The sequence below is a fragment of the Zootoca vivipara genome, chromosome Z2, assembly GCF_965207765.1.
Source record: "Zootoca vivipara chromosome Z2, rZooViv2.hap1.1, whole genome shotgun sequence".
NCBI classification, from domain to species: domain Eukaryota; kingdom Metazoa; phylum Chordata; class Lepidosauria; order Squamata; family Lacertidae; genus Zootoca; species Zootoca vivipara.
Genome location: NC_142585.1, coordinates 29,109,682 through 29,137,425, shown reverse-complemented (window position 1 = coordinate 29,137,425; position 27,744 = coordinate 29,109,682). Strand labels below are relative to the sequence as shown.

The following is a 27,744-nucleotide window of genomic DNA, read 5'->3' as shown; positions in this document are numbered from 1 at the left end:
TGGCTTCTTCTCCTTTGCTCATTGCACCCTGCAGCTGAGCAGGCAAAGGAGAGAGGGAGGAAAAGACCTGTCTGGTCCCCACTACTCAGTTGCACACACCACCCACAGCGCACACACCACCCTTGTTTCTCCACTCACCCTCACAGCCCTCCCCTTGCTATGTGTGTTGCTTGGGCTACTTTCACTTTCCCTGAACAAAACAAAACCCTAACGGGATCAGCTTCCTCTTGACCCTCCTGACAATGGATATGTGACTGATAACCTTGGTTTCTCTCCATATCTCAGTATTATTCTTCCAGTCTTAAACTCCATTCTCCACAAGCACCACTGTGTGATTTTTGTCCCATCCTTTTCACTTGAAGGCAAATTTATCCAAATTTATCTGATATGCACATTTTTATTAAGCGGTTTCCCCATACATAACACATTTTCTGTATGTTATTTTCACGCGTCCTTGCATGTTTATGCACACTTCCTCCTAGCTGTATGCATTTTCACACGGGTTACTTGACTGACGAAACTGCCTTGCAAAATTCAGAGAAGTGTCAATTTCAAAACCTGGCTGTCTTTTGCTTCTCATATTGCTTCAGGAAGTTCATATCAGGTCGGTTTGCTTTTAAGGTGTGGACTGAATTGAATCTCTCCCCCACCACTACTCCACACACAACCAAAGTCCCCAAGCTTCCACCAAGCAGCAAAAGACAGCAGGTGGGCAGCAATTTCGTCTCCACACCTCTTTCAATTAAGTGTAAATGATTTACATTGTGACAGCATGCCAGCACCATACTTCCACTTTTTAAGTCTTAATGTTTGGGCTGCAATTGCTGTGCTAAACCTTTGTTCAGTTCCGCAAGAACAACAGCCACAGGAAGTATGTGGGAGTGGCTAAACCACAAGGAAGCAACTTCAAATCAGGATGTTGCCAAGATGCTATAGTGCAACAGAGGCATATTCTAAAACCTGGATAATTTATTAAGTGAAATATTTCAGGATATTTGCTGAAAGGCTTTGGTTCACAGATGGATTGCTACTCATGTAATGTGACTATCCTGAAAGTTTTGAGGGTGCAAATCAACTTGAACAGCTGTTCTACAGTGGAGTGGACTACCTTGGAAGGTGGTGGACTCTACTTCCTTGGAGGTTTTTAAGCAGAACTTGGATGGCCATCTGTCAGGGATTATTTAGCTGTGATTCCTGCACTGCAGGGTATTGGACTAGATGACCCTTAGGGTGTCTGGAAGCCAGCCAGCAATAAATCACACAGAGTAAGTGAAGTTAACTCTTTATTAGAGACAAGGCCTGCTCAGGAGTGCCAGGCCTAATGAGCACAGCAACTCTTCTTGGTAGGTTTTGCCCCTATAAGGCAGTTGTGAATCCTGAAGGTCCCCGCCTTCCCACAGCTGACTAAGTCTCCTCCTCTCCTGGGTCCTTCCTGAGCAATCTGAGACAACGCCGGCGCGTCCGTCTTTGCTCCGACCTCTTCATACCTCTTCGGGTCCTGGGAGACCAGGGGAGAAGGGAGTTGGTCGCAGCAGAAGGGGGAGACCCCCTGGCTTCTTCAGCAGCCTGCCTCATCTCTGCCTCTTGACCCCCTCCTTTCCTGCTTCCACTTCTGATTCTGGACTGCCCTCTGCCACAGCCTTTCCCTGCTAACTAAATCCTGTTACTTCTTCAGCCCCTGACACCTCCTCCTCCCGGTCTGCTCCATCTTCTCCCTCTGACCACATACCATAGTCCCACCACCACTCCCTGGACTCTGAGCCTTCTTCCCTTGGAGGTTCCCCAGCTGGTACCTCCCACCATTTCTCTTTGTCTAGCCAGTCCATGACAGGGTCCCTTCCAGCTCTACAATTCCATGAATCTATGAACGTGGGAGTATCGATCCCATTAAAAGAACAACTCATCTTGAATGCGTGTGAAGAAGAAGAAAAGTTATCTGGAGGGGCCTCATAATTAACAATGGATGTGACTGGAATAAATTAGCAAGCCACCCGCAATATATAAAGACAATTTTATTGCCAAAAAGCTCTTAAAACTCATTTCTCCTCCCTCCTATTCCAATAGGACCTTACCCTTCCTGATAAAAGTTGGGCCATAATATCTCTCATTTTAAAAATAGCAATTTTTTTTGAAATAAATAAATATATAAAATAAATATCATATACATTTTATAAATAGATTTTTGTCCTTAGGAACAGGATTGTGTTAAGAATGTTAAGGTCCTTGGCCCACCCTCCTCTGTTCCTATTCCAACAGCAGGAAACATGCACACGTGTGCCCACACACAACGTCCCCCCCCTCCATGTCCCTCTGGACCCAGGATTGCCAGATGTAAGGTTTGGTTTGGATACTCTAGATTCTGCCCTCCATTTTCCCACTATGGAAGTCTTATCAGCTAGAGCCTACAGTCAGGAGTTCTGGCCTAGCAACATAGAGCGAGTCCGTTAGGGCCACCTCAAGAGAATCCGAGTGTCAAATAGGAAGAGGCCCCATCCATTCTGTGGACCCACTTAATAACCATTCGAAGCCTGTGAGCAGTACACACAAGTCATTGCTGTGGTCTTCTGTGGTGTGGCCACCATGGCCGCGTGGTTGGGAACTGGTGCTGGCAGTGGTGGTTGTCATTTCAGAAATAATCTTTTCTCCCCGTGTCAATTTTTGCCTTCTCTTAGCCCACCAGATAAAGAGAGTAATTGAACTAATGAATGGTTTTATGTAGGGGTTTCCAAGCTCTGCTCCCACCCTGCACCTATCCTCACCTGCCACAGGAGTAAACTCAACCTCGAGATAATACCTTTAGAAAGGAAAGAAAAGGAAAGAAAACTCCAAGGAATAGGCAGTGCTTCCTCTATCTGGTATCCAGATTTGTTAAGAACGATGGGATGGCTATGGGATGGAGCGTCCTGGCAGAAACCTTGGAAACCCAAGTAAATATATACACAATGGCTGCTCAAGCTGCAGAGAACATCACCTGTAGTGGAAGAGATGTCTGTACATTGCAGGGATCTTAGCAGGGTCCACAGGCCTTGGTAAAAAATGAGTGAATTTTTGGTGTCTCTTAGTCCTGTATCCTTCTCTGGGAGAGCCATCTTTGTTTAAAGCAACGTAATACTGTCTCTCGGAGTCAGAGTGCTTGTAGAGGGTTGAAGCGTAAGTGTTGTACCAGTTTTCTTCAAACTGCTCACGGAAAACACACTCCCTTGTCAGCTTCTTCTGTGTGTGTAGGTGGGGTGGAAGAGGGGATCAGGGAGAGAGAGGGGAGGGGGGAGAAAAAGACTTATGAAGAATAATCTACAACCATTCTGTTCACACGGGCAGCCCTGCTGGATCAACCCAAAGACCCATTTTGTTCAGCATGCTGTTTGAATATAAGAAGCAAGGTTTATAAAGTCCTTTCCATCTTGGGCAATGTGGTCCTACTCTGACAGTGACTCTCCAGGGTCTCAGGCTCTGTGTGTCCTTGTTTGTTTGTTGCATTTATACCCCACCTTTTTCTCCAAGGAGCTCAAGGTGGCATACATGGTTCTCCCGCTCCTCATTTAATCCTCACAACAATCCTGTGAGGTAGGTTAGGCAGAGAGGGAGTGACCAACCCCCAAGATCACACCCAGTGAGCTTCATGGCCGAGTAGGGATTTGAACCCTGGTTTCCCAGGCCCTAATCCAACACTCTAACTACTATGCCACATTGGCTTTCAAAGTATTGCCTATACTGACTCTGTAGGGTTTCAGGCAGAAGCCTCTCCCAGCCCTACCTGGAGATGTTTGGGATTGAACCAGGGACCTTCTGTGTGCAAAGCAGATGATCCACCACTGAGCTGCAGCCCCTCATCACTCGCTACCCTGGAGATGCTACCTGAGACCTTTGACATGCAAAGTGTAGGGTCTGCCCCTGAACACATGCTGCCTTGTGGAAGCTTACAAGCAGGGCAGGAAAGTGGTATCCATCCTCTGTTGTCTATCTGCAGCATGGGTGCCATAGCCCATGAGATACTCTGCATTTGTCCTTCCCCAGCAATCCCTATGTGCCCCAAGCTGCAACCCTGTGCAGCTAGAACACAGTGGGGCTGACTTTGCACATGGAGAGGTAGCATGGAAAGAAGGCCACTGTGCTAGCATCAGATGATCCTTAGGGTTTCTTCCAACTCAATAGTTCTATGATTCCATGACTCCATTCTCCCTGACATCTGGATTTGTTTGAATGAAGGGTTATAAATGACTTTGAATGGAGGAGCTTTTCATCAAATAAGCCCCCGAGAAACAGGAGTAGCACCTCATAAGCTTTTTAGGAGAACCAAGGCTAATGGCAAATGGTCCTCAGTAGGAGCCCTAGAGAGCAAATGATAGCAGTGGTTTAATTCCTAGGGACTTTGCTGCAGAGAGAAGAGCAAAACAACCCTGAGAGGTTCCGTCTGAGCACAGGGATTCCGAGAAGCAACATAACCATGGGCTGAGGTCATGCCCCAAGGCAGTAAGGATATCCTGAGGTCACATCCCTAAAATAGTTAAGCCCAGGAATAGTTGACTGATATTGATACGATGATTCAGCTCCTTCAGAATTAGTCATCCTTTTGTGTCAATGGTACTGGCTTAATCTGAGCATGGGACTTCACAGGAACACTGCTAGACTAGGTCCATCCAGTTCAGTTAGTTGTCTGCACTAACTGGCAGCAGATCTCCAGGGTTTCAAGCAGGATTTTCTCCTAGCCATATCTGGAAATGGCTTTGGGTATCGAACCTGGGACCTTATGCAGGCAAAGCAGTTGCTTTTATCACTGAGCTATTGCCTTCCCCTTGCAAAGAGAACATCTCACAGGAGTGTCCTTTTCGATGGCTGGGGGGCAGGCTGATCTCGAGTTGGGCACACTGTTGTAATCCTCTCACTGGTCCTGCTCCATACTTTGCTCAGGTGCTTTTGCCTACCTAGAATGTGCCCCCTGAACTATTGCTTGCCTAGATGAGAGGGATGGGTGCATTGGCTGGCTTAGGTTAAGAGTTACATCTGTTCCTCCATCCACTTTTGCCTCTGGCTCCACCTATCTCTGGCATGCAGCATCCCAGAAGTTTGCCCATCGGCAATGTGGCCCTTGGATGGAAGAAGATTCCTAACCTTTGGGCTTAAGAAAACCATTCACTTGACTGGTATTCCCTTGCACAATATACTGCTGGCCATGCTACTGCCTGCCCCACAGTGTTAAGGGAATCCTTCCCACATACTTTTCCACAAGGATCCTCTTACATGAGCACCTGCTTTGTCCCAGGTTCAGTCCCCAGCATCTCTTGGTAGGGTTGAGCATGAAATCCCAGAGAGCTCTTACCAGTAAGAGCAGAGGCGTACCTAGGGGTTGGTGAAACCGCCCCCCGCTGGAGGCACAGGCTCGAGGGCACGCGTGCAAATGTCCCCTATCAGACTATAGAGTGTATGATGTATATGTGTAGGGTGACGTGGCGAGATCAAACGTGGGAGAAGCTTCCCATCTTTCTCGCAGTGCGGTACAAAGGTGTGTGAATGCTTTCACCCTTCCTCCTTGCCTTGCCCTTACTCCAGGATGCTTCAAGTACTAGTAGCCATTGATAGCCCTCTTCTCCTTGAATTTCTCCAGTCTTCTGTTAAAGCCATCCAAGTTGGCATCACTGCCTCCTGTGGGAGCGAGTTCCATATTTTATTAATAATAGTAATAAATTATTTTATTATTTGTACCCCGCCCATCTGACTGGGTTGCCCCAGCCACTTTGGGCGGCTTCCAAAATATATAAAAACATAATAAAACATCAAACTTTTTTTTAAAAAAAAACTTCCCTCTACAGGGCTGCTTTTAGGATGTCTCCTAAAAGTCAGCTAGATGTTTATCCATTTGGCATTTGATGGGAGGGCATTCCACAGAGTGGGCGCCACTACTGAGAAGGCCTGGTTCCCTGCAACCTCACTTCTCACAGTGAGGGAACCGCCAGAAAGCCCTCAGCGCTGGACCTCTGTGTCCAGGCTGAACACAGGGGTGGAGATGCTCCTTCAGTTATACAGGGCTGAGACCATTTATGCACTGAGTGAATAAGTACTTTTATGTGTCCTGAATCTTCCAACATTCAGTCAATGTAAAGAATATTGAGCTGGATTGGAGCTATGGCCTAACTTGGGCTAAGGCAACCAACTATGTTTCTAATTATTTTTTGGGGTGGGGAGTGGGGAGAAGCATAGCTCAGTCATAAGCATATACTTTGCATGCAGAAGGTTCCAGATTCAATCCCCAATGGCACATCCAGGTAGGGCTATAAGCGTCTCATCTAGAACTCTGTAGAGTTGCTGCCATGCACTGTGGACATTGCTGAGCTAAACTGACCAGCAATCTGACAGTGTAAGGCAAATTGCTATTTTCCTATTTGGGGAGGTGTCCTTGGATGGTGTGAGGTGCTCTGTATGGACTGCAAGCATGATAGAACTCTTGCAATGCTCTGTGACAGAAGAGGAGTTGTGGCTAGCAACCTTTATTTCAGGGAAGCTTGCTGTTTCTCTCTCTCTCTCTCTCTCTCTCTCTCTCTCTCTCTCTCTCTCTCTCTCTCTCTCTCTCTATATATATATATATATATATCCCACGTTTTCCTACAAGGAGCTCAGGGTGTGGCAGTGACTAGCCCAAGGTCAACTCCAGTGAGCTTCAGGGCCAAGTAGAGATTCAAACCCTGGTTTCCAAGGCCCTAGTCCAACACCCTGACCACGATACTACATTGGCTCTCTACACATCTCATGGAGGAACCCATGCCAGACAGTTGGAAAATCACCACTGTACATGCCATACAAACTAGGCCTCTTCACCATGGCAGCCACGAGGGAGAAAGCCAACGTGTGTGGACTAGTGGCCGTGTGAGCCTGTGGCGAGTCGTGTCTGAGAACCTGCTCCTTCATAACATGCTTCAACATAATCGCACACCAGCAATGATGCAGTTGCATCCAGAAAAGTCCCTGATCAATGGCACCTCCAACTGCAAAATGATAGCAAGTGATGTGGAAGGCTCCTGTGTCAGATCCTGGAGAGCCTCTGCCATTCAAAGCAGAAAACATTTGGTTGGTTGGAACTACAGCTTACTATGTTCCATCCTGTGCAAGATGCCGCTTTGTGTCCATCATGGTGAACATTTGCAAATGCTGAACATTTTGGTGTCGGTGGGTTATTTTATTTTGTAGAATATTTTATTGGCTTTATAATAAAATGACATTTTAAGGAAAGCTGCAGAACACACACACACACACACACACACACACACACACACACACACCAGTTACATATACCTCAGTTTTGCTTTACCCCCATATCTGCCCACTGAACCACTTCCATTGCCATAGAACACCTGTTCTGCAACTAGGGTTGCCAGACTCAATAGTGGACAGGACTTCTGTGCCTTTAATTGCCCTGCTCTCTTTTGAGTCTGGAAACCTTAAAGAGAAACCAGAAGACCCTTTGCTTGGAAATTAAACAAAGGGTCTGCTGGTTTCTCTTTAAGGTTTCCAGACTCAAAAGAGAGCAGGGCAATTAAAGGCACAGAAGTCCTGTCCTCTATTGAGTCTGGCAACCCTATCTGCAACTACACATTGCCTATTGACACCAGGAAGGCATCGTCATCATACTCTTTTTGACACCTTCTGAAAACATTCTGTTTTTAGTGTATTGTTAACTTTTAGATACTGTAGTTTTTATTTATTGTTGTCATTCTTTCTTACTCATAATTTTACTGCTTTATCCATTTTAGTAAACCACTTTGAGGGTCCCACACGCACAATCAAGTAGTATATATATTTTATGAAATTAATAAAATGAAAGAACATATAAGAAAGAAAACTGAGCAGGGACGCTGTCAAGTAACTGAATCACTGAATGTATCGCCAAGGCTTCATCTATCTGTGACAGCCTCTCCCTAAGAAAGTGGCTGGAGGTCTGACATTAATGTCACTTCTGTTTTACATTGCTGATATATGACAACCAGATCATGTCAAAATGACTGCGTTTAGTTTGGTCTTTAAAAATCTTTTTCTGCTGCAGAAAGAGCTAAATATGAAACTTTCCAATGCCAACCCATCAAATGGCATTGCAGTGTTATGCCATAAAGCAGAATCCAGTAAGAATCCTGTATGTGTCAAGAGATTTTTTATGGCATGGAATTATCCAACTGGAAATCAGCATGGGGCTGGCTTTCCTGTTGAGACTGCCAAGAGAGCACATCACAGAGGGGTAATCAGATACTATAATTAGTCTGAATGGACTTTGATTTGGAATTGGGTTTTAAATCAGATTAGCATTATCAAGACACCCAGGTGAGCATTTGAACTTCTTTTCTAATTTGAGCAGGAAAGATCCATAACAAGACTGGCAAATTTCCGGTCCAAATTGTGGGCTGCTCCAAAGCAGAGCGCATCCAAGCGATAGCCAGGTCCATGTGCATGTCACAATTATAGGGTAGTGCAGAATATAGAACTTCCTAGAGTCCCAGCTTCGACTTTTCCAATGTTTCTGACCCAGATGACTGGGAAGATATGCCAAAATGTGTTCACTGAAGTCTCAGAAGCCCAGAGGTGTGTCTGAACAAGATTTCCACTGGCTGTGTGTGAGGCTTTTTATAGTTCACTATAAGTAGCAAAATAATTAGAAAACAGCAGTGGAAATTATGCAAGTGAAAAAATGTGCACCTTTTTTTAATGTTCACATTTTAACTGAGGGCTCATCCAGACTTTCTTCTGTGCAATGTTTCTAGACACTTTAAAGCGCCATGCCTGAGCACTTTTTTGGGCCCCAGCCCTTTCCCTGCGAAAACTTTACCACTGAAAACCATTCTGTGGAAAGCCCGAATTGCCATTTGTTCTGATTCAGAGATAAAGTGTGGGCTTTCCTTGGGAAAGTGGCAGGGCAAAAAAAAGAGAGAGAAAAAGTGCTTGGACACATACATGTGCCTAGAAAGCACAGGGCAAAACATACAGTAAGTGTGGATGAACCCTGAGTCACAAAATCAGGCTTTTCTTTGGTGGTGATATTTAATGCAGCATTTAAATATAACCACAGAATACCCACAGACCTGACAATGCTTTGTGTTTCATGGCTTTCCTAAACAAGACAAGAACCTCAAAAGAGACACACTATATCAGTCATGCTCTTGGATCTACTTGGGTCTGCCAGAAACTCCCCAAACAAATAATGGACAGCAAATGGCCAGTCAGTTTCTGGGCATAACTCAAGGCAGGTAGTGGTGCTTACTTTTAAAGCAGTGACAGGGACCTGGGTGTTTTACCACTGAGCTACAGCCCCTCCCCATATCTATGCACGTGAAGTCTGCACAAGAGAGAGCCTTTTCTGTGTCTGCTCCCATATTGTGGAATCCACTCCCAACAGAGGTTAAGAACATAGCTGTCAAGTTTTCCCTTTTCTCGCAAGGAAGTCTATTCAGCATAAGGCAATTTCCCTTAAAAAAGGGGGAGAACTTGACAGCTATGGTTAAGACTGGTTCCCTCCTTGTAATCCCTTCTTATTTGGACAGGGCATAGAAAACGAAGGTGTGGGCAATGTTGACCACTGGTCAAGTACAAAAAACTTTGTAATTTATAACATTTTAAAGTGTTGTAAGCCCCATTGGATCCCTATTTGGGAGAAAGGTGGGATATAAATACATTAAATAATGATAAAAGAATTACTTAAGTACACCTTAAAGACCAACTAAGTTTTTATTTTATTTTATTTTAAGGTGCTACTGAAGGAATTTTTTTATTTTGCTTCGACTCAGACCAACATGGCTACCTACCTGTAACTTAAATAATGATAATAGTCTTCCAGATGTTGTTGAGCCGTAACTCCCATCATACTTGATCATTGACTGCCTACCTCATAGGTGGCTACCTTTAATGTGGGCAAAAAGACCCTACACTTCTGTTCGCTTTTTGTGGAGCCTCCTACTTCTGCAACTCATAGCTGCAGCTCATTTTCAGTGCCATAATTTTGCCATGGTTACTAATGAGTTGCTGGGGATCCCAAATGCAACGGAGTGGCTGTGGAAGCCAGAGCCACGAGAGATTGAAGTATCAAGGCATAATAAAACCTTAATGTTACCCACTCCAACAGTATTTGATATTCCATAAGCCTGAAGGGCTAACACTTACCGATCCATACAGCTCTCCTCTCTCGTTCATCCCAAGGTAAAGTCCAGAATCCACACCACGGATACTAACCAGCCCTACAGCCAAGCTAATAAACTCCAAAATTCCTTTGAAAAGAAATTAAAAATTGAGAGTTATTTAATGCAAGCAACACCACTCTTGGTGGACATCATTACAGTAAATAAAACCATTCAAAATCTATCCAGACTTCACAACACATTTATATCATATCACAGTAAAAGGACAATTAAAATCCTTTAAAAAAATCATCTTTAAAACGAACATGGCTAAGTCTTAAGAATTTTAAAAGCCTGGACAAATAGAAATGTTTTTGCCTGGCACCAAGTTGCCGGGAAGGCTTCTATTGAGAAGGAGCTCCATAGCCAGGGCACCACAGCTGAAAAAGCCTTCATTCCTGAGACTGAAGAATGTAGCTCTGATAAAGACAGTACCTGGGGGAAATAAACACTCAACAGTATACCTTAAGATGGTGTTCCTTCAGATATTTGAACCCTAAGCTATTTAGGCCTTTTAAGGCAAGTGTCAGCAGCTTGAATTGGCCCTAGAAGCAAACAGGCAGCCAATGAAATTTTCTTATGACTGGTATACAAAGAAATATAACAGTGGCAATCAAACGTCTGGCAGCCAGATTCTGCATCACTTGAAGCTTCCATGTCAACTTGAGGGCAGGAAGATTTCAGATAATGGATAACCATGGCTAGACTGTCTCTGTCTGGAAACAGCCACAGTTGGTGAACCAGCTGAAGCTGTGTCACTGAGTCAACCTGGGCTTCCAGTGACAAAGCTGGCACTAGGGCTATGAATTTGCTTACTTTGGAGAGGTGTTGGGTGTTAGGTGGTACAATATGCATCAGAGCCTAGTTCACCACTTCCCCAAACCCAAAGCACATATATCCACAGTGCCTCCACCTTAATAGTATTCAGCTTCAATTTATTGGCCCGCTTTCAGCCCATTCGCATATTCAGTTACTGGTTCAGCACCTTCACAGCCTCACCTGACAAGAAGAAATTGAGCTGGATATTTGCGGCACCTCTCTCCAAATCCTCAGGTGATTTTACTCTGTGACTTCATACAGATGTTAGGGAGTAGGGTAGGAGGAGAGAGTGCCGTAATATAACACAAGTGCCATAGGATAGGATTCAGCAGAGATCCTCCAATACTGCCTTCTCAAACCACCATTGCAGGTAGGATCAGAACCATCATATCATCATGCCCCCAACCCCATCCCACAGAACTGGTCCAGAAAGGTTCGGTGGCTGAGGGTATCCCAAGCCACTGAAATCAAGGAGAATCAACACATCCTCATACTCCCCCTCCCCCTCCTGGTTTCCCTTCTGATCAAGATTATCTATCAGAGAAACCAAGCTTGAGTGACAAAATGTGGTCTGAAGCAAGTACAAAACGGGTCAGTATAATCCATTTCTTCCAGCAGTACTTGGAGAAGCTTTATTAAAGAGAGTTTGTGGATATAATAATATTGTTTGGATTGGGGAGGTCTTGGTGGAGGAACCAACTTTTCATATGAAAAACTGAACACTTTGGGAAAATACCACAAAGAGGAAATACATTAAGTCACAAATACAATAATTAAAGTCACAAATACAATAAGAGGAACAATCTGTTTTTATGCTACACAGATTAACCTAAAAAAATGAGTAAGAATTGCACAAATGCATAAAAGCAGATTATTAAGCTGCTATGGGCCAGTTCAACAGAGAAGACTATGAATGAATTCCACAAGGGTGAAAGCTTCTGAGTGACCACAGCAGCTAGCAATTCCTAAGTCGCTACAGTCACTCACCTCCTATCAACCCTCTCTTGGCTCTGCCAAGTTCTCTCCCTCCCTGCAATAGCACCCCACTTCTTGGACTCAGAGCTGCTAAGAGAACAAGGAAGGCTTGTAAATTGTTTTCCTCTCTACTACTCAAAAACCAGGAAAAAGGCAGGCAGTTACATAGTGAGGGAGAATGAGTAGAAGCAGTTCAGAAAGAGGATTGGAAGGGGGCTTTCCACAGGTGTTTGTAGCAGCTGTTGGAAACATTAGCTGGTACTGTCAGCCAGAGGCTTCTCAACAAGTGGAACCAAATTTCTTTGCATATGACTTTAGCTGGTCTAATGTGGAGGTGTGAGCAGAGCTGGGCTGGGCTGGGAAAGGAGTGGGCCCTCTGCCTTGCTCCCACCCTGTTCTTCTGCTTGTTGCCACTGATGCCAGAATGGCACTGACCTTGATGGTGAATCCTGCGGACCTCCCTCTTGGTAAGTGCTGCCTCTCTTTTCCTCCCTGTCTCCCCTGATTTTAAAACACAGGGGAGCAGGTAGGTAATCCCTTAGCCTCCCCCTTCCCCATTTCCCCATTTCCTTCTAGGGCCAGGAGGAGAGGGGTGTGTTGCTGCCATGTTGTGTCAGGCAGGTATAGGGGCATCATGAGCCGCTTGCCCAACTTGGATGGCTTTAACAGAAGAGTGAACAAATTCATGGAGGAGAGGGCTATCAATGGCTCCTAGTACTTGAAGCATCCAGAGTGAGAGCGAGACGAGAAGTTTCTGAGCAGAGTTTGGATGGCCATCTGTTGGGGATTCCTTAGCTGTGTTCGACTAGATGACCCTTGGGACCCCTTCCAACACTACAGTTCTTTGATTCTATGATTTGTGGTTGTGCATCTTATGTTTCCCAAAGGTGGGGTCCATGTAATCATAGCATAAAGTATTCAATGTAGGGAGCAGCTCTGGGGCAGCCCAGAGCATCAGGTCCAGCCTCATTCCTTCCACTAAAGTAGGGTTTTCCAAACTTGGGTCTCCAGCTGTTTTTGGACTACAACTCCCATCATCCCTGATCACTGGTCCTGCTAACTAGGGGTGGTGGGAGTTGTAGTCCAAAAATAGCTGGAGACCCAGGTTTGGGAAACCCTGCACTACCTCCTTAGGTACAGCCAGGACAGGCGTAGCTCCATCAGACATGAGGATATTTGGTGTGGTAGGCCAGAGAGACACATGGCAGTGAGGGGGCCAGAACTGCTACTTTTGCATGGAGGCCAAAAGGGGCCTCCAAAACAGGAACCCCAAATTGCAGCTAACAGCACACAGAGAGGTTGCATTCAACAGCAAGGGAACAGGCCAGGGAGAGAAGAGCAGTGATAGTCACATGGTTCCTCCCATTTATTTATAGAGCCTCTAGAATGTCCATCCAACCCTTCACAAGCACACTTGACCCATCCTGGTTGGGTTACATCACTTACATGCTTTTTTGCTAGCTCTAAGATTCTCAAAGTACCACTTGGAAGAACCGTTCATTTCTCACTCACACATGAGCTCACAAGCCATACTAGCAAGACCTCAAGTGTAAGGACGATGTCATGGCTATACATAGAACAGGTATGTCATCGTGACTGCCTTGCTGCACTCCATGTTCATTATGGTATCACCTTGTTGCTTAAGCCTGCACATGCCCTACTTATTCATTTTAAATACATCACTCTTCAGCAAAGAAGGTTTTCATGCTTCTGGCTGCAGAAGTTGCACTGAGAGAAACACATTGAGCTTTGCCTTGCATACATACCCTATACTGCATTTGGTTTGAGCTGTATTGCTTCAACTCTGTTGTACCCAACCACGAATCCCAATTGGCTAGTGTTCCATGTCACCCATCCTTCCACAACCTTAAATGCCTAAAGCATGTTTGGTACTGTTTATAAAGCTTTTCCTTCGTGTAAAGTACTGTTTAAGTGCATGGAAGGATGGTTGTGTATTCACACATGCTATGATGCATCTCTTTAAAAAGGACACATGCACCCCTACCCCGGAAATTCTTGTTGGCAATGCTATGGTGCTGAGCGAACATTCTACATTGAATTTCTCCTGCCTCAGAAGGATAGGATGAAATGAAAGTCCTCTACATGCCTTCCAGAGAACATGGCATGTGGAACTAAAGTATGGAGAGAGAACATACACATGCTGCCCCACTGTACTAACATCCTCAGGTGCACCAAGCACACCTACTCAAGCCTGACCATCCCATGTTGCCTGAGACAGTCTCAGGGAGGTTAAGTTGGCCAAATGCATTCAGTAGCTTCCTTGTTATCAGGACACCTAACAAGGCAAGGTTTCCTCATCACACAAGGATGCTTTTTAGTGCATTCATAATCCAATGAGATATACCACTTTAGCAAGGCTGAATATGCTCAGTGGAAGAGTTGAGTCAGGGAGTGACCACTATTATGGGCAATTAGCCTATTTTAGCCTGTATTACCTCATAACAGCTAGGATCATGCCTGTTGCTTCCTTTTCGTAGGCTGCTGAGCCTCTTGGAAACAGTTTGGTGGTGAAGTTATTGTGTGCATGTATTTGAAACAATGTGTGGTGTGAAGTTACTGAAAATTAGAAGTTTCTGCCTGATTATAGTGTTTTTGTTGTTATAAGGGCTTGTAATTATTTTTCGGGCACCTATTTGAAGAAGACCATGGTGGAAACTGAGGTGGAGAAGACACAGCTATATCTAGCTTAAGATAGAAAGATGATGTTGCTGCAACTAAGAACATCATCATCATCATCAACAACAACAAATCCCTCCCTGTTATGAACACAAACTGAGGTTGGCATGCTTATCAAAATTTGAGGGGGATGGACGGAAACTGCACTCAGATGTTTATTGTTTCCTTTCAGTTTTATGACAGTGATTTAATGTATGTATGAATACCCTTGCACAATGTGATTTAGATACAATACTATTAATGGAGGCATTGCTGGATCTTGTGGGCAGCCACTACACAGAGTGCAGTTGTGACTTGTCATTCTGGAGGAATAAGCTTGTCTTGGACTTCCTCGAGTAGGAGTGGACCTCCCTATTATGAAGAGCAATGTGGGCAAGTTCCTCATCCATGGTGCCTGGGCAAGCTACATTCACTTTGCCCAAGAGCCCCACCATCTCCACTATGGCCCACTACCCGAGGATGCCAGCTGGCACAACATCTGGCTGAGCTGTTTTAACAATGGGCATTATGTGTGTTTTATATGTATTTTAATGAATTGAATTGAGTGGAAGACTATAAGTCATGGGGCGTGGAGCATGTGTGTATGGACTTAACAGCACTGAGCTTATTTTTCTTAGTTGCTATTTTGTTAATGCTGTTAATATTGTTTTATGGGTGATAAAGGCCATATTGATTTGTTAAACATAAATGCTTGTAAGCTGCCTTGGGATTCATTTCAATGAAAAGCAGCATAGAAATACAAAAAATAAATCAAAACCAATGGTTCCTGTTTAAGAATTATATGTCATTTGCCTGCAGAGACATATTAATAATTATTATTTATATATTATTTATATATTAATATAATTATTATTTATATCCTGACAGGGACTCAAGGCAGCTTACAGATAAAATAGGGAGAGTTAAAACATTTGGCAAACAGAAGAGCATTAAGAATCACAGATCAAAAAAATTCCTTCATGCACACGAAAGCTCATACCAAAATATAAACTTAGTTGGTCTTTAAGGTGCTACTGAAGGAATTTTTTTATTTTGCTTCGACTCAGACCAACACGGCTACCTACCTGTAACTAGATCAAAAACAGTTACATGTTCACTTGGGCAACACTAACATCTCACATTTAAAGACTTGTGATACCACTAGAAACAGTCATGGCTTCACCTAAAGAATTCTGGGAGCTGTAGTTTGTCAAGGATGCAGAGAGTTGTTCATAGATAACACACCCCCCCCCCCTCATTCCCCTCCTGGAACAGTTTAACCATAAACCCTTCTTTGCAGGAAACTCTATAAATTGCAACTCTATGTCTTGGCCTGGGGCTGATTGGAGCTGTACCGGTAGTACATAGACTGGCAAAAGCTGCCATAAAACTTCAAAAAATTGGACATCTGAGGAGCCTGCTTCAGATTTTTTTTAAAAAAGAATGACAGCAATGCAAATCCAACTATGGTGTCTGGGAAAGAATTTTGCCATTATCTAGCTCGATTTGCAAGGGAAGCCTCCAACACCCAGGGTTCACCAGTCCTGGGAGTGGCTGTTGGGACTCAGTCAAGAATTCACTTTCTGCTTGCAAGGGGGAGTTTTCTGTGGCCAAACATGATTTGTTTTTCCAGCTCTTGTCTTCTCTTCTGTGGTGGAGATATTCATTCCACTCACTCTTTTGAGCCTCTCCAGATCACATTCTGTGAGATTTGACTGGAATTTCTGATGTCTGAAAAGCTGAATTATCTTTGAACTTCCATTGGAGCAGGGCAGCCTGCCAGTCATTGTTATACTACTAAAACAATTGTTTAAAGATTACTTCAGCTGCCTGCACCTGTCTCTCCTCGTACAGCCATATCCACGGGCAAGGGGGCTTCAGAACAATGTTGCATGTTGTACTAGTATCTGCAAATCTAAATTTTCAGCTAAATCTCTCTTTCGCACACCCCCAACTGCCCCCCCAGGCAACTGTTTGGAAACAGGTGCACTGGGTGTCCATGTCAAAGCCTGCAAAATCTCAGGAGAGCTTCAACAGCAGCAAAGAGTATACCCAACACACACTAGCACACACAAAGCCCTGCTGAGCAGGCAGAATTGCTGCTAATGGTTTGGGGGATCAGGGTCTGGGGTAGGCAAGGAAAGCAGTTTTCAAACATTTTGGACCAGCTACACACTCCCTGGCACAATTCACTCAAGGCCCACCCACCACAAGGCCTCTTGTTGGAACAGTATCCACTGCTCCAAATACTCAAAGCCATTGAGTCCTATTGATGATGTACCACAGACTATCACAACTGCAATGGTAAGTTGTCATTTTGGTGAATTTAAACTGGGGAGGGGAATCTCAGGCCCAATCTCAAGGGAATGTGGCCCTCCAGGCTTCTCTATCTGGCCCACGGGACTTCCCAGAGGCCATGCTCTTTGCCTAACGCTGCTCTGGGCCTCTCTCAAACAATTTTGACGGCTGAAATGTGTATTTGAACTGCAATAGTAAGAACATAGAGATGAGCCTGCTAGATCAGGTGGGTGGCCCATCTAGTCCAGTATCCTGTAATCACACTGGCCAACCAAGATGCCAAGGTCCCTGATTGGGAAATCAAGGAGCAAGATTTAAGCCCAAGAACCCTCTCCTCTCCTGTGATTTCCAGTAGCCACTGTTCAGAAGCATTACTGCCTTCAAATGTGTGGAGGCACAGCATAGCTCCCATCATGACATAGCCACCAATAGTACCCTCCTCCATGAATTTCTCCAATAATGCATCAGTTGAGGTGGGTTGTGGTAATGGGTGCATAAGAAACCTCTGACTTTTGCATGCCTGGAATGCAGCCTACGCCACAAAGGCAAGAGTCACATCTACTGTTTCTGCCCACCCCCTTGCTAGCATGCGGCTCCCAGAACGTTTTCCATTAGGGCATGGGGAAGTGGGAAGTGGGGTGGGGAATTCCACCCCTGTCCCATTTCTTGTAAGAAAAGCCCTGCTGGATCAGGCCAGTGGCCCATCTAGGCCAGCATCCTCTTTACACAATGGCCAACCAGATGCTCTCGAAAGGAAGCCCACAAACAGGAACCGAGGAACCGGGCACAAGAGCCCTCTCCCTTCCTTCAGTTTCCAGCACCTGGTATTCAGAAGCATTGCTGCCTCCAGGTGTAAAGGCACAGCATGACCAACATGTCTAGTAGCCACTGATTGTCTTATCCTCCTTAAATGAGTCTGAATGGAACTCTAGTCTGGATCCAACCCATCCTGTATGTAAGGTGAGCCTCCAAAAGTATGTGTGGCTGTGCTCTCTCTCTCTCTCTCTCTCTCTCTCTCTCTCTCTCTCTCTCTCTCTCTCTCTCTCTCTCTCTCTCTCTCTCTCTCTCCCCCCCCTCCGTGTGTGTGTGTGTGTGTGTGTGTATAATCTACAGCTTCCCATTTCACCTACAAAGAAGGCTGACCCTGCTGTGCAAAAGGTGAGGGAGTGACCTGCTTCAGGTGACATCAATGAAGGCAGAGCAGAACAGGCAAAGGCAATAACTGGTGTCTGATTGATGCAGCAAAACTTTGCTGCAGTGTTTGCCCTAGCAGGGGTGGTGCTGCCACCGGACACTATGCTGCCTACAAACTACATATTCCAAAACCTCTAGTAGTCTAAATACTTAATGAACCATCCTGCTTTCAGTTTCTAAAATAGGAGTATGAAAAACTGGAACATTAAACAGCAAGCCAAATACCTTTTTTTTTTAAAAAAAATGACGGGCGAATGAAGGTAAATTGCTTTATCTGAATAATATGCTTTCTTTCTTCTTCTTTTTACTTTGTTCATTTCCACTGTGAAACTGATGCATGGGATTTTTAAAAGGGGGTACTAAGAAGTAAGAGTGACTACTTTCCCAGCTCCACTTACACATGGAAAAGTATTATAATTCATCTTTCACCAACCTGGTGCCCTCCAGATGTTTCGGACTGCAACTCCCATCACCCCCAGCCAGCACAGCTAGAAGATACTGGGGCTGATGTGAGCATGGCTGCTCTGGCTGTGGCTCATGGGAGTTGTAGTCCAAAGCATCTGGAGGGCATCAGGTTGGAGAAGGCTCTTGAAATGGCTCTTAACATCATTGTACACATTTTGCCACACTGAGGCAATGGACTGCTGGGATTTTGCATACAAAAGAGATCAGATCCAATCCCTGGCATCTCCAGGTAGCGACTGGGAAAGGATGCTGTTTGGGTCCCTGCCAGTCAATGTAGATAGACAGATGGACCAAAAGTCTGGATAGGTGGAAGGTGGCTTTCTACATATATCACTTTCAAAGTACGAAGGTACCTGCCATTCAAGAAATGCAACGTGGCTTGGGGACAGTTCAGCTTCATCTCAGCTCTTGACAAAGCACAGACACTGGGACCACAACTGTACACTTTTGAGGTACAGCCAATTTGTGCATCTGCAGCCTAGATTGCTAGACCTTAAATGCTCCTTCTAGAGTAGCCCCTTAATTAACCTTCTGAGGATGCCCTGAAGTGAGCACTACAGCTTTTAGCCCAAAATTACATCACTGTTATGTGGCCATAGCTGTGATGCAGGATCAGTGGCCCTCCAAATATTGCTGGACTCCAACTCCCATAACTCCCAAGCAGCATGGCCAATAGGCAGGGGAAACACAGGAATATGGTACATTTAGCTCAGTACTGTCTACACTAGCTGGCAGTGGTTCTTCGGGGTTTCAGACAGAGGACTCTCCCACCCCTACCTGGAGATGCCATGGATTGAGTCTGGAAACTTCTGGAAGTAAAGCAGATGCTCTACCACTGAGCTATGGACCTTCCCAAAGACAGTACTAGTCCAGCATTGTTCAGAGGGGCCACAGGCTCCTCACTGCTAGTCTACAGAGTTAAATGAACATCACAGGCTGTGACGTTGTGCTGGGATTTGCAACTGGTTAGGTGAAGCAGTGGCCAGAGGATTGGAGAAGATCAGTCTACATCCCAATCCCAAAGAAGGGCAGTGCCAAAGAATGCTCCAACTACCGCACAATTGCGCTCATTTCACACGCTAGCAAGGTTATGCTTAAAATTCTACAAGGCAGGCTTAGGCAGTATGTGGACCGAGAACTCCCAGAAGTGCAAGCTGGATTTCGAAGGGGCAGAGGAACCAGAGACCAAATTGCAAACATGCACTGGATTATGGAGAAAGCTAGAGAGTTCCAGAAAAACATCTACTTCTACTTCATTGACTACACAAAAGCATTTGACTGTGTCAACCACAGCAAATCATGGCAAGTTCTTAAAGAAATGGGAGTGCCTGATCACCTCATCTGTCCCTTGAGAAATCTCTATGTGGGACAAGAAGCTACAGTTAGAACTGGATATGGAATAACTGATTGGTTCAAAATTGGGAAAGGAGCACAACAAGGCTGTATATTGTCTCCCTGCTTATTTAACTTATATGCAGAATTCATCATGCGAAAGGCTGGACTGGATGAATCCCAAGCCAGAATTAAGATTGCTGGAAGAAATATCAACAACCACAGATATGCTGATAACACAACCTTGATGGCAGAAAGTGAGGAGGAATTAAAGAACCTTTTAATGGGGATGAGAGAGGAGAGGGCAAAATACGGTCTGAAGCTCATTATCAAAAAAACTAAGATCATGGCTACTGGTCCCATCACCTCCTGGCAAATAGAAGGGGAAGAAATGGAGGCAGTGAGAGATTTTACTTTCTTGAGTTCCATGATCACTGCAGATGGGGACAGCAGTCACAAAATTAAAAGACACCTGCTTCTTGGGAGAAAAGCAATGACAAACCTAGACAGCATCTTCAAAAGCAGAGACATCACTTTGCCGACAAAGGTCCGTATAGTTAAAGCTATGGTTTTCCCAGTAGTGGTATATGGAAGTGAGAGCTAGACCATACTGATCGCCGAAGAACTGGTGCTTTTGAATTGTGGTGCTGGAGGAGACTCCTGAGAGTCCCATGGACTGCAAGAGGATCAAACCTATCCATTCTGAAGGAAATCTGCCCTGAATGCTCACTGGAAGGACAGATCCTGAAGCTGAGGCTCCAATACTTTGGCCACCTCATGAGAAGAGAAGAATCCTTGGAAAAGACCCTGATGTTGGGAAAGATTGAGGGCTCAAGAAGAAGGGGACAACAAAGGATGAGATGGTTGGACAGTGGTCTCGAAGTCTGACCAAACTGCAGGAGGCAGTAGAAGACAGGAGTGCCTGGCATGGGGTCATGAAGAGTTGGACGCGACTAAACGACTAAACAACAACAACAAGGTGAAACCTCAAAGGTTGTCACAGGCTGTTGGAATGCTGTAAGACGTTCCAAATGAATTCAATACTGGTCTGAAGTTTTGCAGGTGGTTAGGCAAGAGGGGGCAGTGGGATTTTAGCCTACGGGACTTGAGCCAGTGAGACTATGCATCTTACATCCCTGTTATCCTCCTACCTTCTGCTGATGGTTTCTCAGCTTTTGAGAGAATAAGATAGTGGTTTATGCTTGGGCTGGTTAGCACTTCAACCACTCTTGGGTGCTTGACCATGTCAATAATAAAAATGAAGGGACACATGGTTATTTTGCAATACATAGCCTTCTTTCCCTCCCCGTTGCCAACTGGGCTATCTGCAGCAGTGGTTTTCAATCTGTGTTTGGGATTCCTCAGAAGTGTACCAGGTATTCCTCCATGAGAAGACCTCCCTTCCACTTTCCAGGAGAGAAGTGTTAGGTGTTAACACAGAGCAAAAGTGAGGGCCAACACTGAATTCACTGCACACACTAGAACTTGTTATATGTAATTTGAAATTCTTTTATTATAATTTTATCTAATTCTGTATATCTTTTAACTTATTTTATTGTTATTAACTGTAAACTAAATCGTGCATGCCCTTGTTCTTGTTCTTGTTATGAGCTTAAAGGTGAAATAAAGTGATTGGATTGGACACACTAGGACTCTTCCCATAATCCTCTGCACCAGGATTCAAAGTGGAAAGGGTTCTCAACAGCTTGCTCAGCTTTCACCAACCTGGCACACTCCGAATGTTTTGAACTACAATTTCCCATTAGCACCAGCCAGCACAGCTATGGAGGATAGGGCTGATGGGAATTGTACACAACAACATCTGGAAAGCACCTGATTTGCTAGAAAGTTTGAAAGCTCCTGGTCCACAGAACCCATCACCACCACCCTTCCTTTTATCAAGCCTTGACCAGATCAGATTATCTTTCTTCTGGGATGAATGGATGTGGGACAGCATGCACATCATATGGATTTCACCTGACCTTCTTCAACTTGTTGAAGCAGGCTCCCATTCTAGCCCTCCCACCCAGAAGTGGCTGCAGATCTGCCTTCTCTGCAATCCTTCGGGATACTACCCTGACTCTTACTCAGAGTACCAGGCAATCAGAATCCAGACACAAATGATTCTCCATGTAAGTTTCCCTTAATAGGTAAGTAAAGTAACACTACCTGAGGGGTAGTAATAAGCAATGGCAGATCCATAGTATTGAATATATGAAGTTGCCTGGCAATTCTCATGGTTCAGTACCATGTACTCCAACAAGCAGCTTCTCTCAATGACTACTTTGGGACATTATGCATGCAAAGTGGGTGTGCTCACTTCTCTCTAAAGAAACAGGGCCTGTCTCTCTGCACACAGGATTTGAACTCACAACTCTGCAGTAGCTAATAAAAACACAACAGCCCTGCTGAATCAGACAAAAGACCACCTAGTATAGCATCTTCTTCTCATCACGGCCAACCTGCTGCCTATGGGAAGTCCCATGAGTAGGACAGGAACACAACAGCATTCTCCCCTTTTCTGTTCCCCAGAGGCATAATGCTTCTGATCTTGGTAGCCACGTCTGCCATAACTAGTAGCCATTGATAGCCTTATCCTCTGAGAATTTGCCCAAATGTCTTTTAAACCCATCCAAGTTGGTGGGCATTGCTACATCTCCCAAATCATCATGCTTAACTTCTTGAAGTCCATTTTCTTACCGGTAACTCACAGCCCAAGTCTTCCCCAGTGACAGCCAGCTAGCTAGCCTCAGTGATCCAGCTCCAAAGGGAAACCCTACACTTGGTGAAGCATCCTCCATAAAAGCGTTGCAGAGCTTACCTTCTTTGGCTGAGGCTTTTTGCTGAATGTGCTTAAGGAACTAGCTTCTATTTTCTGAACAAGAGACAGCACATTCCTAAGCATATTTACTCAGAAGTAAGTCCCTCTTCTGGTTTCAAAAGGAATACTCAGCGGAAAATGTGTCCTGCACCCTAAGGAGGTAAGAAAAAGCCTGCTGGTTCTGAGATCCAGCACCCTGTTCTCAACAGTGGGCAGCAAGATGGCTATGGAAAGTTCATGAGGCTCTTCATTTGTTTATGCTAAGCATCTGCTTCTAAACATGGAGGTTCCACTCTCCAGTGCAAAACATTTGTTGAGATCCTCCCCACTTGCTTTATTCTTAAAAAATAAGAGTGAAAGGCCACTTGAAGCCTGAATGCACTACAAACTTCGGAATTTAATTGCTCATGATTGGCTAAGGGCAAAAACTTAATACAGTATGCCAGGTCTCTGAGGTGCTGAGTTTCTCAGGCCTAGAGTTCAAGCCAACTTGATCTACACCTGAGGATTCCAGTTTGATCCCTCCCCCTTGAGGCTCTGCCCTCCAATTACTACAAATAACTATTTATTTTACACTGCCTTTGGGAGAAGCCTGGAGCAGAAATCTATAATATTTTATATCAGAAGCCTGGCCTCATTTACATAGCTGGATGCCAACTGCTTGAAACACTTGTGGAATGCTAATGTTTCAGTTTATTGAATGCACCATACAGTTAACTCTTCAAACTCAGCTTGCAAACCAAACGAAAAAGTGGGTTGCTGTCACTGAACAAAGGGAGGGTTTTCTTCTTTATTCCTAAACTCTAGCTAGCTGCTCTAGACTCTTACTTGCCAATCCTTGGCAACAAACCTAACATATTTCACTGAAGGTTGCTCTCGCAGTTTATTGACCTGCAGCTGCAGAAAATCCATAGCTTGTTTAGAATTTGTGTGTGTTTGTATGGAGGTGCTAGCAGTAGCCAGGTTGCGTCAAAGCTAGCTGAGGTGTACACAGCATTTCTTCTACCCATCTCCTTCCTAGGAACAGGGAAATTATATTACTTGTATGTCTTTCAGGAGCTAATTAAACAAGGTTTAGTTGTGCCTATTAGTACCTTCCACTGACCTATTGGTTAGGGCTTTGCTTGTTGATTCAACCAAGCAGATACCATTCATAGTAAGGCTGACATCCTGTACACATTTACTTGGGAGCAACCACCATTTAGCTTGGTGGGTGGTGGACAGGGCCATAAGCCTTTTTTCTTTCCCCTAACCAACTCATATATTTCTAAAGTGTCCAATTCCTTGCAGAGCATGAGTGTGTAACAAGACAGAGAGAAACAAAACTGGTTTCACTGCGGACATCTTAATAGGGTAGGGGTGGTGCTCACAGCTGTCCCAGGATTCCAGACTTGCTGGATGCATGGCTGAGGTCTCCACGTTGGACCTTCTTGAGAGTCCCTGCAAGACACCTGTGGTTCTCAGACCCCACTCCTTTCTCTGCACCTCACTTTCTTCTATGCATTTTAAAAATAATAATTACTAAGCATTCCCAGCATTCAATAAACCAAGGACAGGGTTGGTTGATCACATTCCTACCATCATGAAACTTCATTTCATGTGAAGGTTGTAAAGTTATGAAACTATTTTTAGTTGGTTTGGTTCCACATTTTATTCATGCTTCAAATTCCCTTTGCAGCACAACCCTACACACATATTGCTCAGAAGTAAGCCTGAGTGCATCAAATGGTGCTTATGTCCATGCAAACAGGTATAGGGTTGCGACCTTAATGACTAGGTACGAGAGGAAGAGAAGTGCCTAGTCTAAAATTGTGCAAATGGTGGGTTTTTCCCCAAAAGCACCTGCCTGCCTCTTCTCTGCTTTCCAAGCTTATGTTATGAATTATCTTATTAATACTACAGCTACAAGTTTGTCATGGCCTTTGGCTAGAACAATAAACTTAGGAACTGATGTTTTCTGTTCAGCTTTCCAAACTACCCTATTGTAAGCTGCATGGGCCTGTGTGTGTGTGTGTGTGGAAAACATGTTCCTAGCCTGCTTCTCTTTGGTTCTAGTTTTGTTTTTGTTGGGTTTTTTTTTTAAGAGCCTGGTTTTTAAAGTATTTTTTGTGCACCTGCAAAACGGTTTAGCAGTGGGAGAATAGGAAATTGAAAATTAACATGCTGGCATTGCAGGGGAGTGAGCGCATTTATTTAGCATTCTAATTATATCCATGCTCGGGATGATTTATATTACTAGTGTAATTAGTTCTGTATGTGGGACAAGGCGGCGGGGCACTTTGAACAAGTTCATAAAGGCAGCTCTCCGCGGCTATTGTGACTGCGCGAGAGATCCGGCAGAGCAAAAAAGGACACCTGCTTTCGAGACGGGGGTGGGGACGCTAGTGGGAAGGGAACGGGAGACTCCTCCACCAACACGGTGCGGTGCGGTGGGGTGGAACAGAGAGGGAGAGAGAGAGGGGAGATTCCAATCGGGGTCTTTCGGTTCAGGGACCGAGAGAGAAGAAAGAGTTTGGGAGAAGGAAAGGCGACCACGTGGCTTGGACGCGAACCAAAGCACAGAGGCTGTAAACAGGGGACGCAAGGTTGCTCCACAGAGCGCAAAGGCGGGCGTAAGTTCCCACGCGGCGGGTAGGGGCTACATGCCCCCCCCGCCAGCGGGCGCCCCTCTCGGGCTGCTGCCAATGCCCTCTCCCAACCTTGCGCCTACAGCCCCGCCATGCTCAACCGCTTTTCCATCCCAAGCTAACTCTCCCTACAACTTTGAGGGGAAACGGAGCTCAAGGTTCTGCCGTTGGTGCCGCCGCTGCTTTTGTTTAGCGCTCAGCGCCGCGCACGCCTCTTCCCAATCCCGCTGCCCCCCCGCCCGCGGCTTACCGAAGCGGCTGTGGTCCTGGCGGGTGCCGTGCACGGTGCCGTTGGGGAAGATCTCCAGGTGGAAGCCGGTCCGGCAGTACAGCTGCCTCCGTCGGAGGATGCCTTTCAGGTGGGCGAAGTCAGTGGGAGAGCCCCGCTGCAGCCGCCCCTCGATCTGCCCCAGGCGCTCGTTTAAAAAGCCCGGCGAGTCGGCGAGCGCCACGCTCCCAAGTGTCGAGGAGAATCCGTGCAAATCCAAATCCAGGGAGCCCAGGAAGCCGCCGACCTCGGCCATGGCCACCGCGGGGGCGCAAAGCCCGGAGGAGACAGGAGGGAAGCCCGAACGTACTAGCAAACGAGCCACGCGAGCTCCGGGTCCAGCGGAGGGCAGTAGCTCTTGCCCTCTTGGAGGCTGCGATTCCTCCGGCGTCGCCGCCGCTCTCTTGCGCTTGCTAACTCCCCAGCTCAAGCCGCCTGCGCCGGCTCGCCTGGTCCAGCGCGTCCCCCCCTGCTTCTCCTCCTCCACCTCCTCGTCCTGCCGCCTTTCATAGCTGCTGGATCTGTCCGGCGATCCGATGCAAACTGGACTTTATATACGTACACACACACTCCCCTTACATTGACATATTGGATATTTAAATGCAAGCCACACCTCACTGGCATACCCCCTTGGCAGTTGCCCCGGTCCCCCCTGCTCCCTGCGCCTCTTCTGCGATCCATTTGGCTCTTTTGCGGGGCGGGGGGAGGAAAGAGAACGTTTCACTCCCTCTTTTATTATTCTTTAAAAAAAGAAAAGAAAAGGAAGGAAGCCGCGCCACAATGCAGCGAGCCAAGCTAGCTTTTTTGGCAGGTCCCTTTCCCGAGCGCTGATGATGAAACTTCGCGCGCGGGGGATGCGAAAGGCGTCGAGCTCGCTCGCTTGAGCCAGGCGACCCCCAAGACCAGCCTCGCTTTGGCCAGTCGCCTTCCTGCCTCGGAACGTGGCTTCAGTTCTGACAGACTCTCGGTGGAACAAAGTAGTTGCCCTTTGCAAAAGGCAACGGAAGCAGAACCACGGGCTGGTTTGATTACCCCTCCCGTTTTTTTTTTTTACAGCAGAGCCCAGCACTCTGCGCCTGCTTCGGACTGCCGCCGGGATACCCTCTCCCGGGGTCCCCTGAAAGCGCTTCTTGTGGGCGACAACCCCAGAAGCAAACGACAGGTCTCCCTCTCCATCTCGAGTTTGCACCGCGCGTTCCGCTGGAGTTTCTCTCTCCTGTCTCCTCTCCCCTCCTCCTGTTTGTATCCCTAGGAGGCAAAAGGAACCTGCTGCACTGAATTCTCTCCCCCCACCACCTTTGAGAAGCACACTGCCACATTTTGGGATCTATTGTGGGAGGGGGGGGGACCCGGACCCCTCTAGTGTGTGTGCATATGTAAACGACTTTGGGGTGTTGGATAGGAGAATAGATGTGGGGTGGGTGTGGGGTTCCAAGCCAGCTGTGGACTCCCCACCCCCGCCACCTTTTTTCGCACTGGGAACAGGTGTTTCCTCGCTCTATTCCCGCCTCTCCTCTACTCCCCTTTCACCCTCCCCCTGCCTCTGAGCTCCCTGATACCGTATCTCTCGCGGCAGCAGCTGCTGCCTTGAACTGCAGACAGACACGAGTCGAGCGCCCGGGACGCGGAGGGGCTTGCGGGGTTGGGCGGAGAGGAGAGAACTCTTTGCAAAAAGGAAAAAGAAAAGTGGGGGAGGCACGCGGGGGCACAATCCAACCCCTTGAAACCTGATTTGATGCAATAAAAGGAGCATTTCCCACCCCCACATGGATCTTTTAAAGGGGCGGTATTTTGCAACGCCGCGCGGCTGGAGGCGCTTGCCCGCCGTTTGCCGTGGCCTCCTTGGCGGCTAGGCGGCGCTGTTGTTCAGGGGCTGAAACGCCTCGCCTTCTCCTTGCAACCCCTCCTTGGCCCGCCTGCCTACCTCGCCACTTTTCCACGCATTGCAACGAACGAGGTGGTAGGATCTTGGGCTGCACCACTTCAAACTGCAGGAGTGAGTCGGGCCGGATTTAGGAAATGCAGTCGAAAGCACACACCCAATTCCTTGCATGTAGTGAACTAGTGCACCAGTATCAAAAAGTGTACTCTTTCTATCTTGATGTGCTAGCTTGCATGCAG

At 46.1% G+C, this 27,744-nt stretch overlaps 1 protein-coding gene across 2 annotated transcripts; it reads right to left on the bottom strand.

Annotated features, from left to right (window-relative positions):
• Positions 1-1,270: 1,270 nt before the first annotated feature.
• Positions 1,271-27,286, bottom strand: FGF16 (fibroblast growth factor 16). Of its 2 annotated transcripts, none has more exons than XM_035113550.3 (4): positions 25,606-27,286; positions 10,135-10,238; positions 2,972-3,213; positions 1,271-1,498 (listed from the first exon to the last, which is right to left on the bottom strand). In XM_035113550.3, the coding sequence occupies exons 1-4, from the start codon at positions 25,877-25,879 to the stop codon at positions 1,405-1,407; spliced, it is 714 nt and encodes a 237-aa protein (XP_034969441.1). In that variant the 5' UTR covers positions 25,880-27,286; the 3' UTR covers positions 1,271-1,404. The 2 variants fall into 2 exon arrangements, with proteins under 2 accessions (XP_034969441.1, XP_034969442.1); XM_035113551.3 differs by having other exon boundaries at positions 2,972-3,210.
• Positions 27,287-27,744: the final 458 nt, after the last annotated feature.

Coding starts and splice junctions, on each gene's coding strand:
- FGF16 (XM_035113550.3), bottom strand. CDS start 25,879: ATGGCCGAGGTCGGCGGCTTCCTGGGCTCCCTGGATTTGGATTTGCAC. Junction 10,239..25,605: donor CCAGGACCACAGCCGCTTCG/GTAAGCCGCGGG, acceptor TTCTTTTCAAAG/GAATTTTGGAGTTTATTAGC. Junction 3,214..10,134: donor GAGGAGAGCTGTATGGATCG/GTAAGTGTTAGC, acceptor CTACACACACAG/AAGAAGCTGACAAGGGAGTG.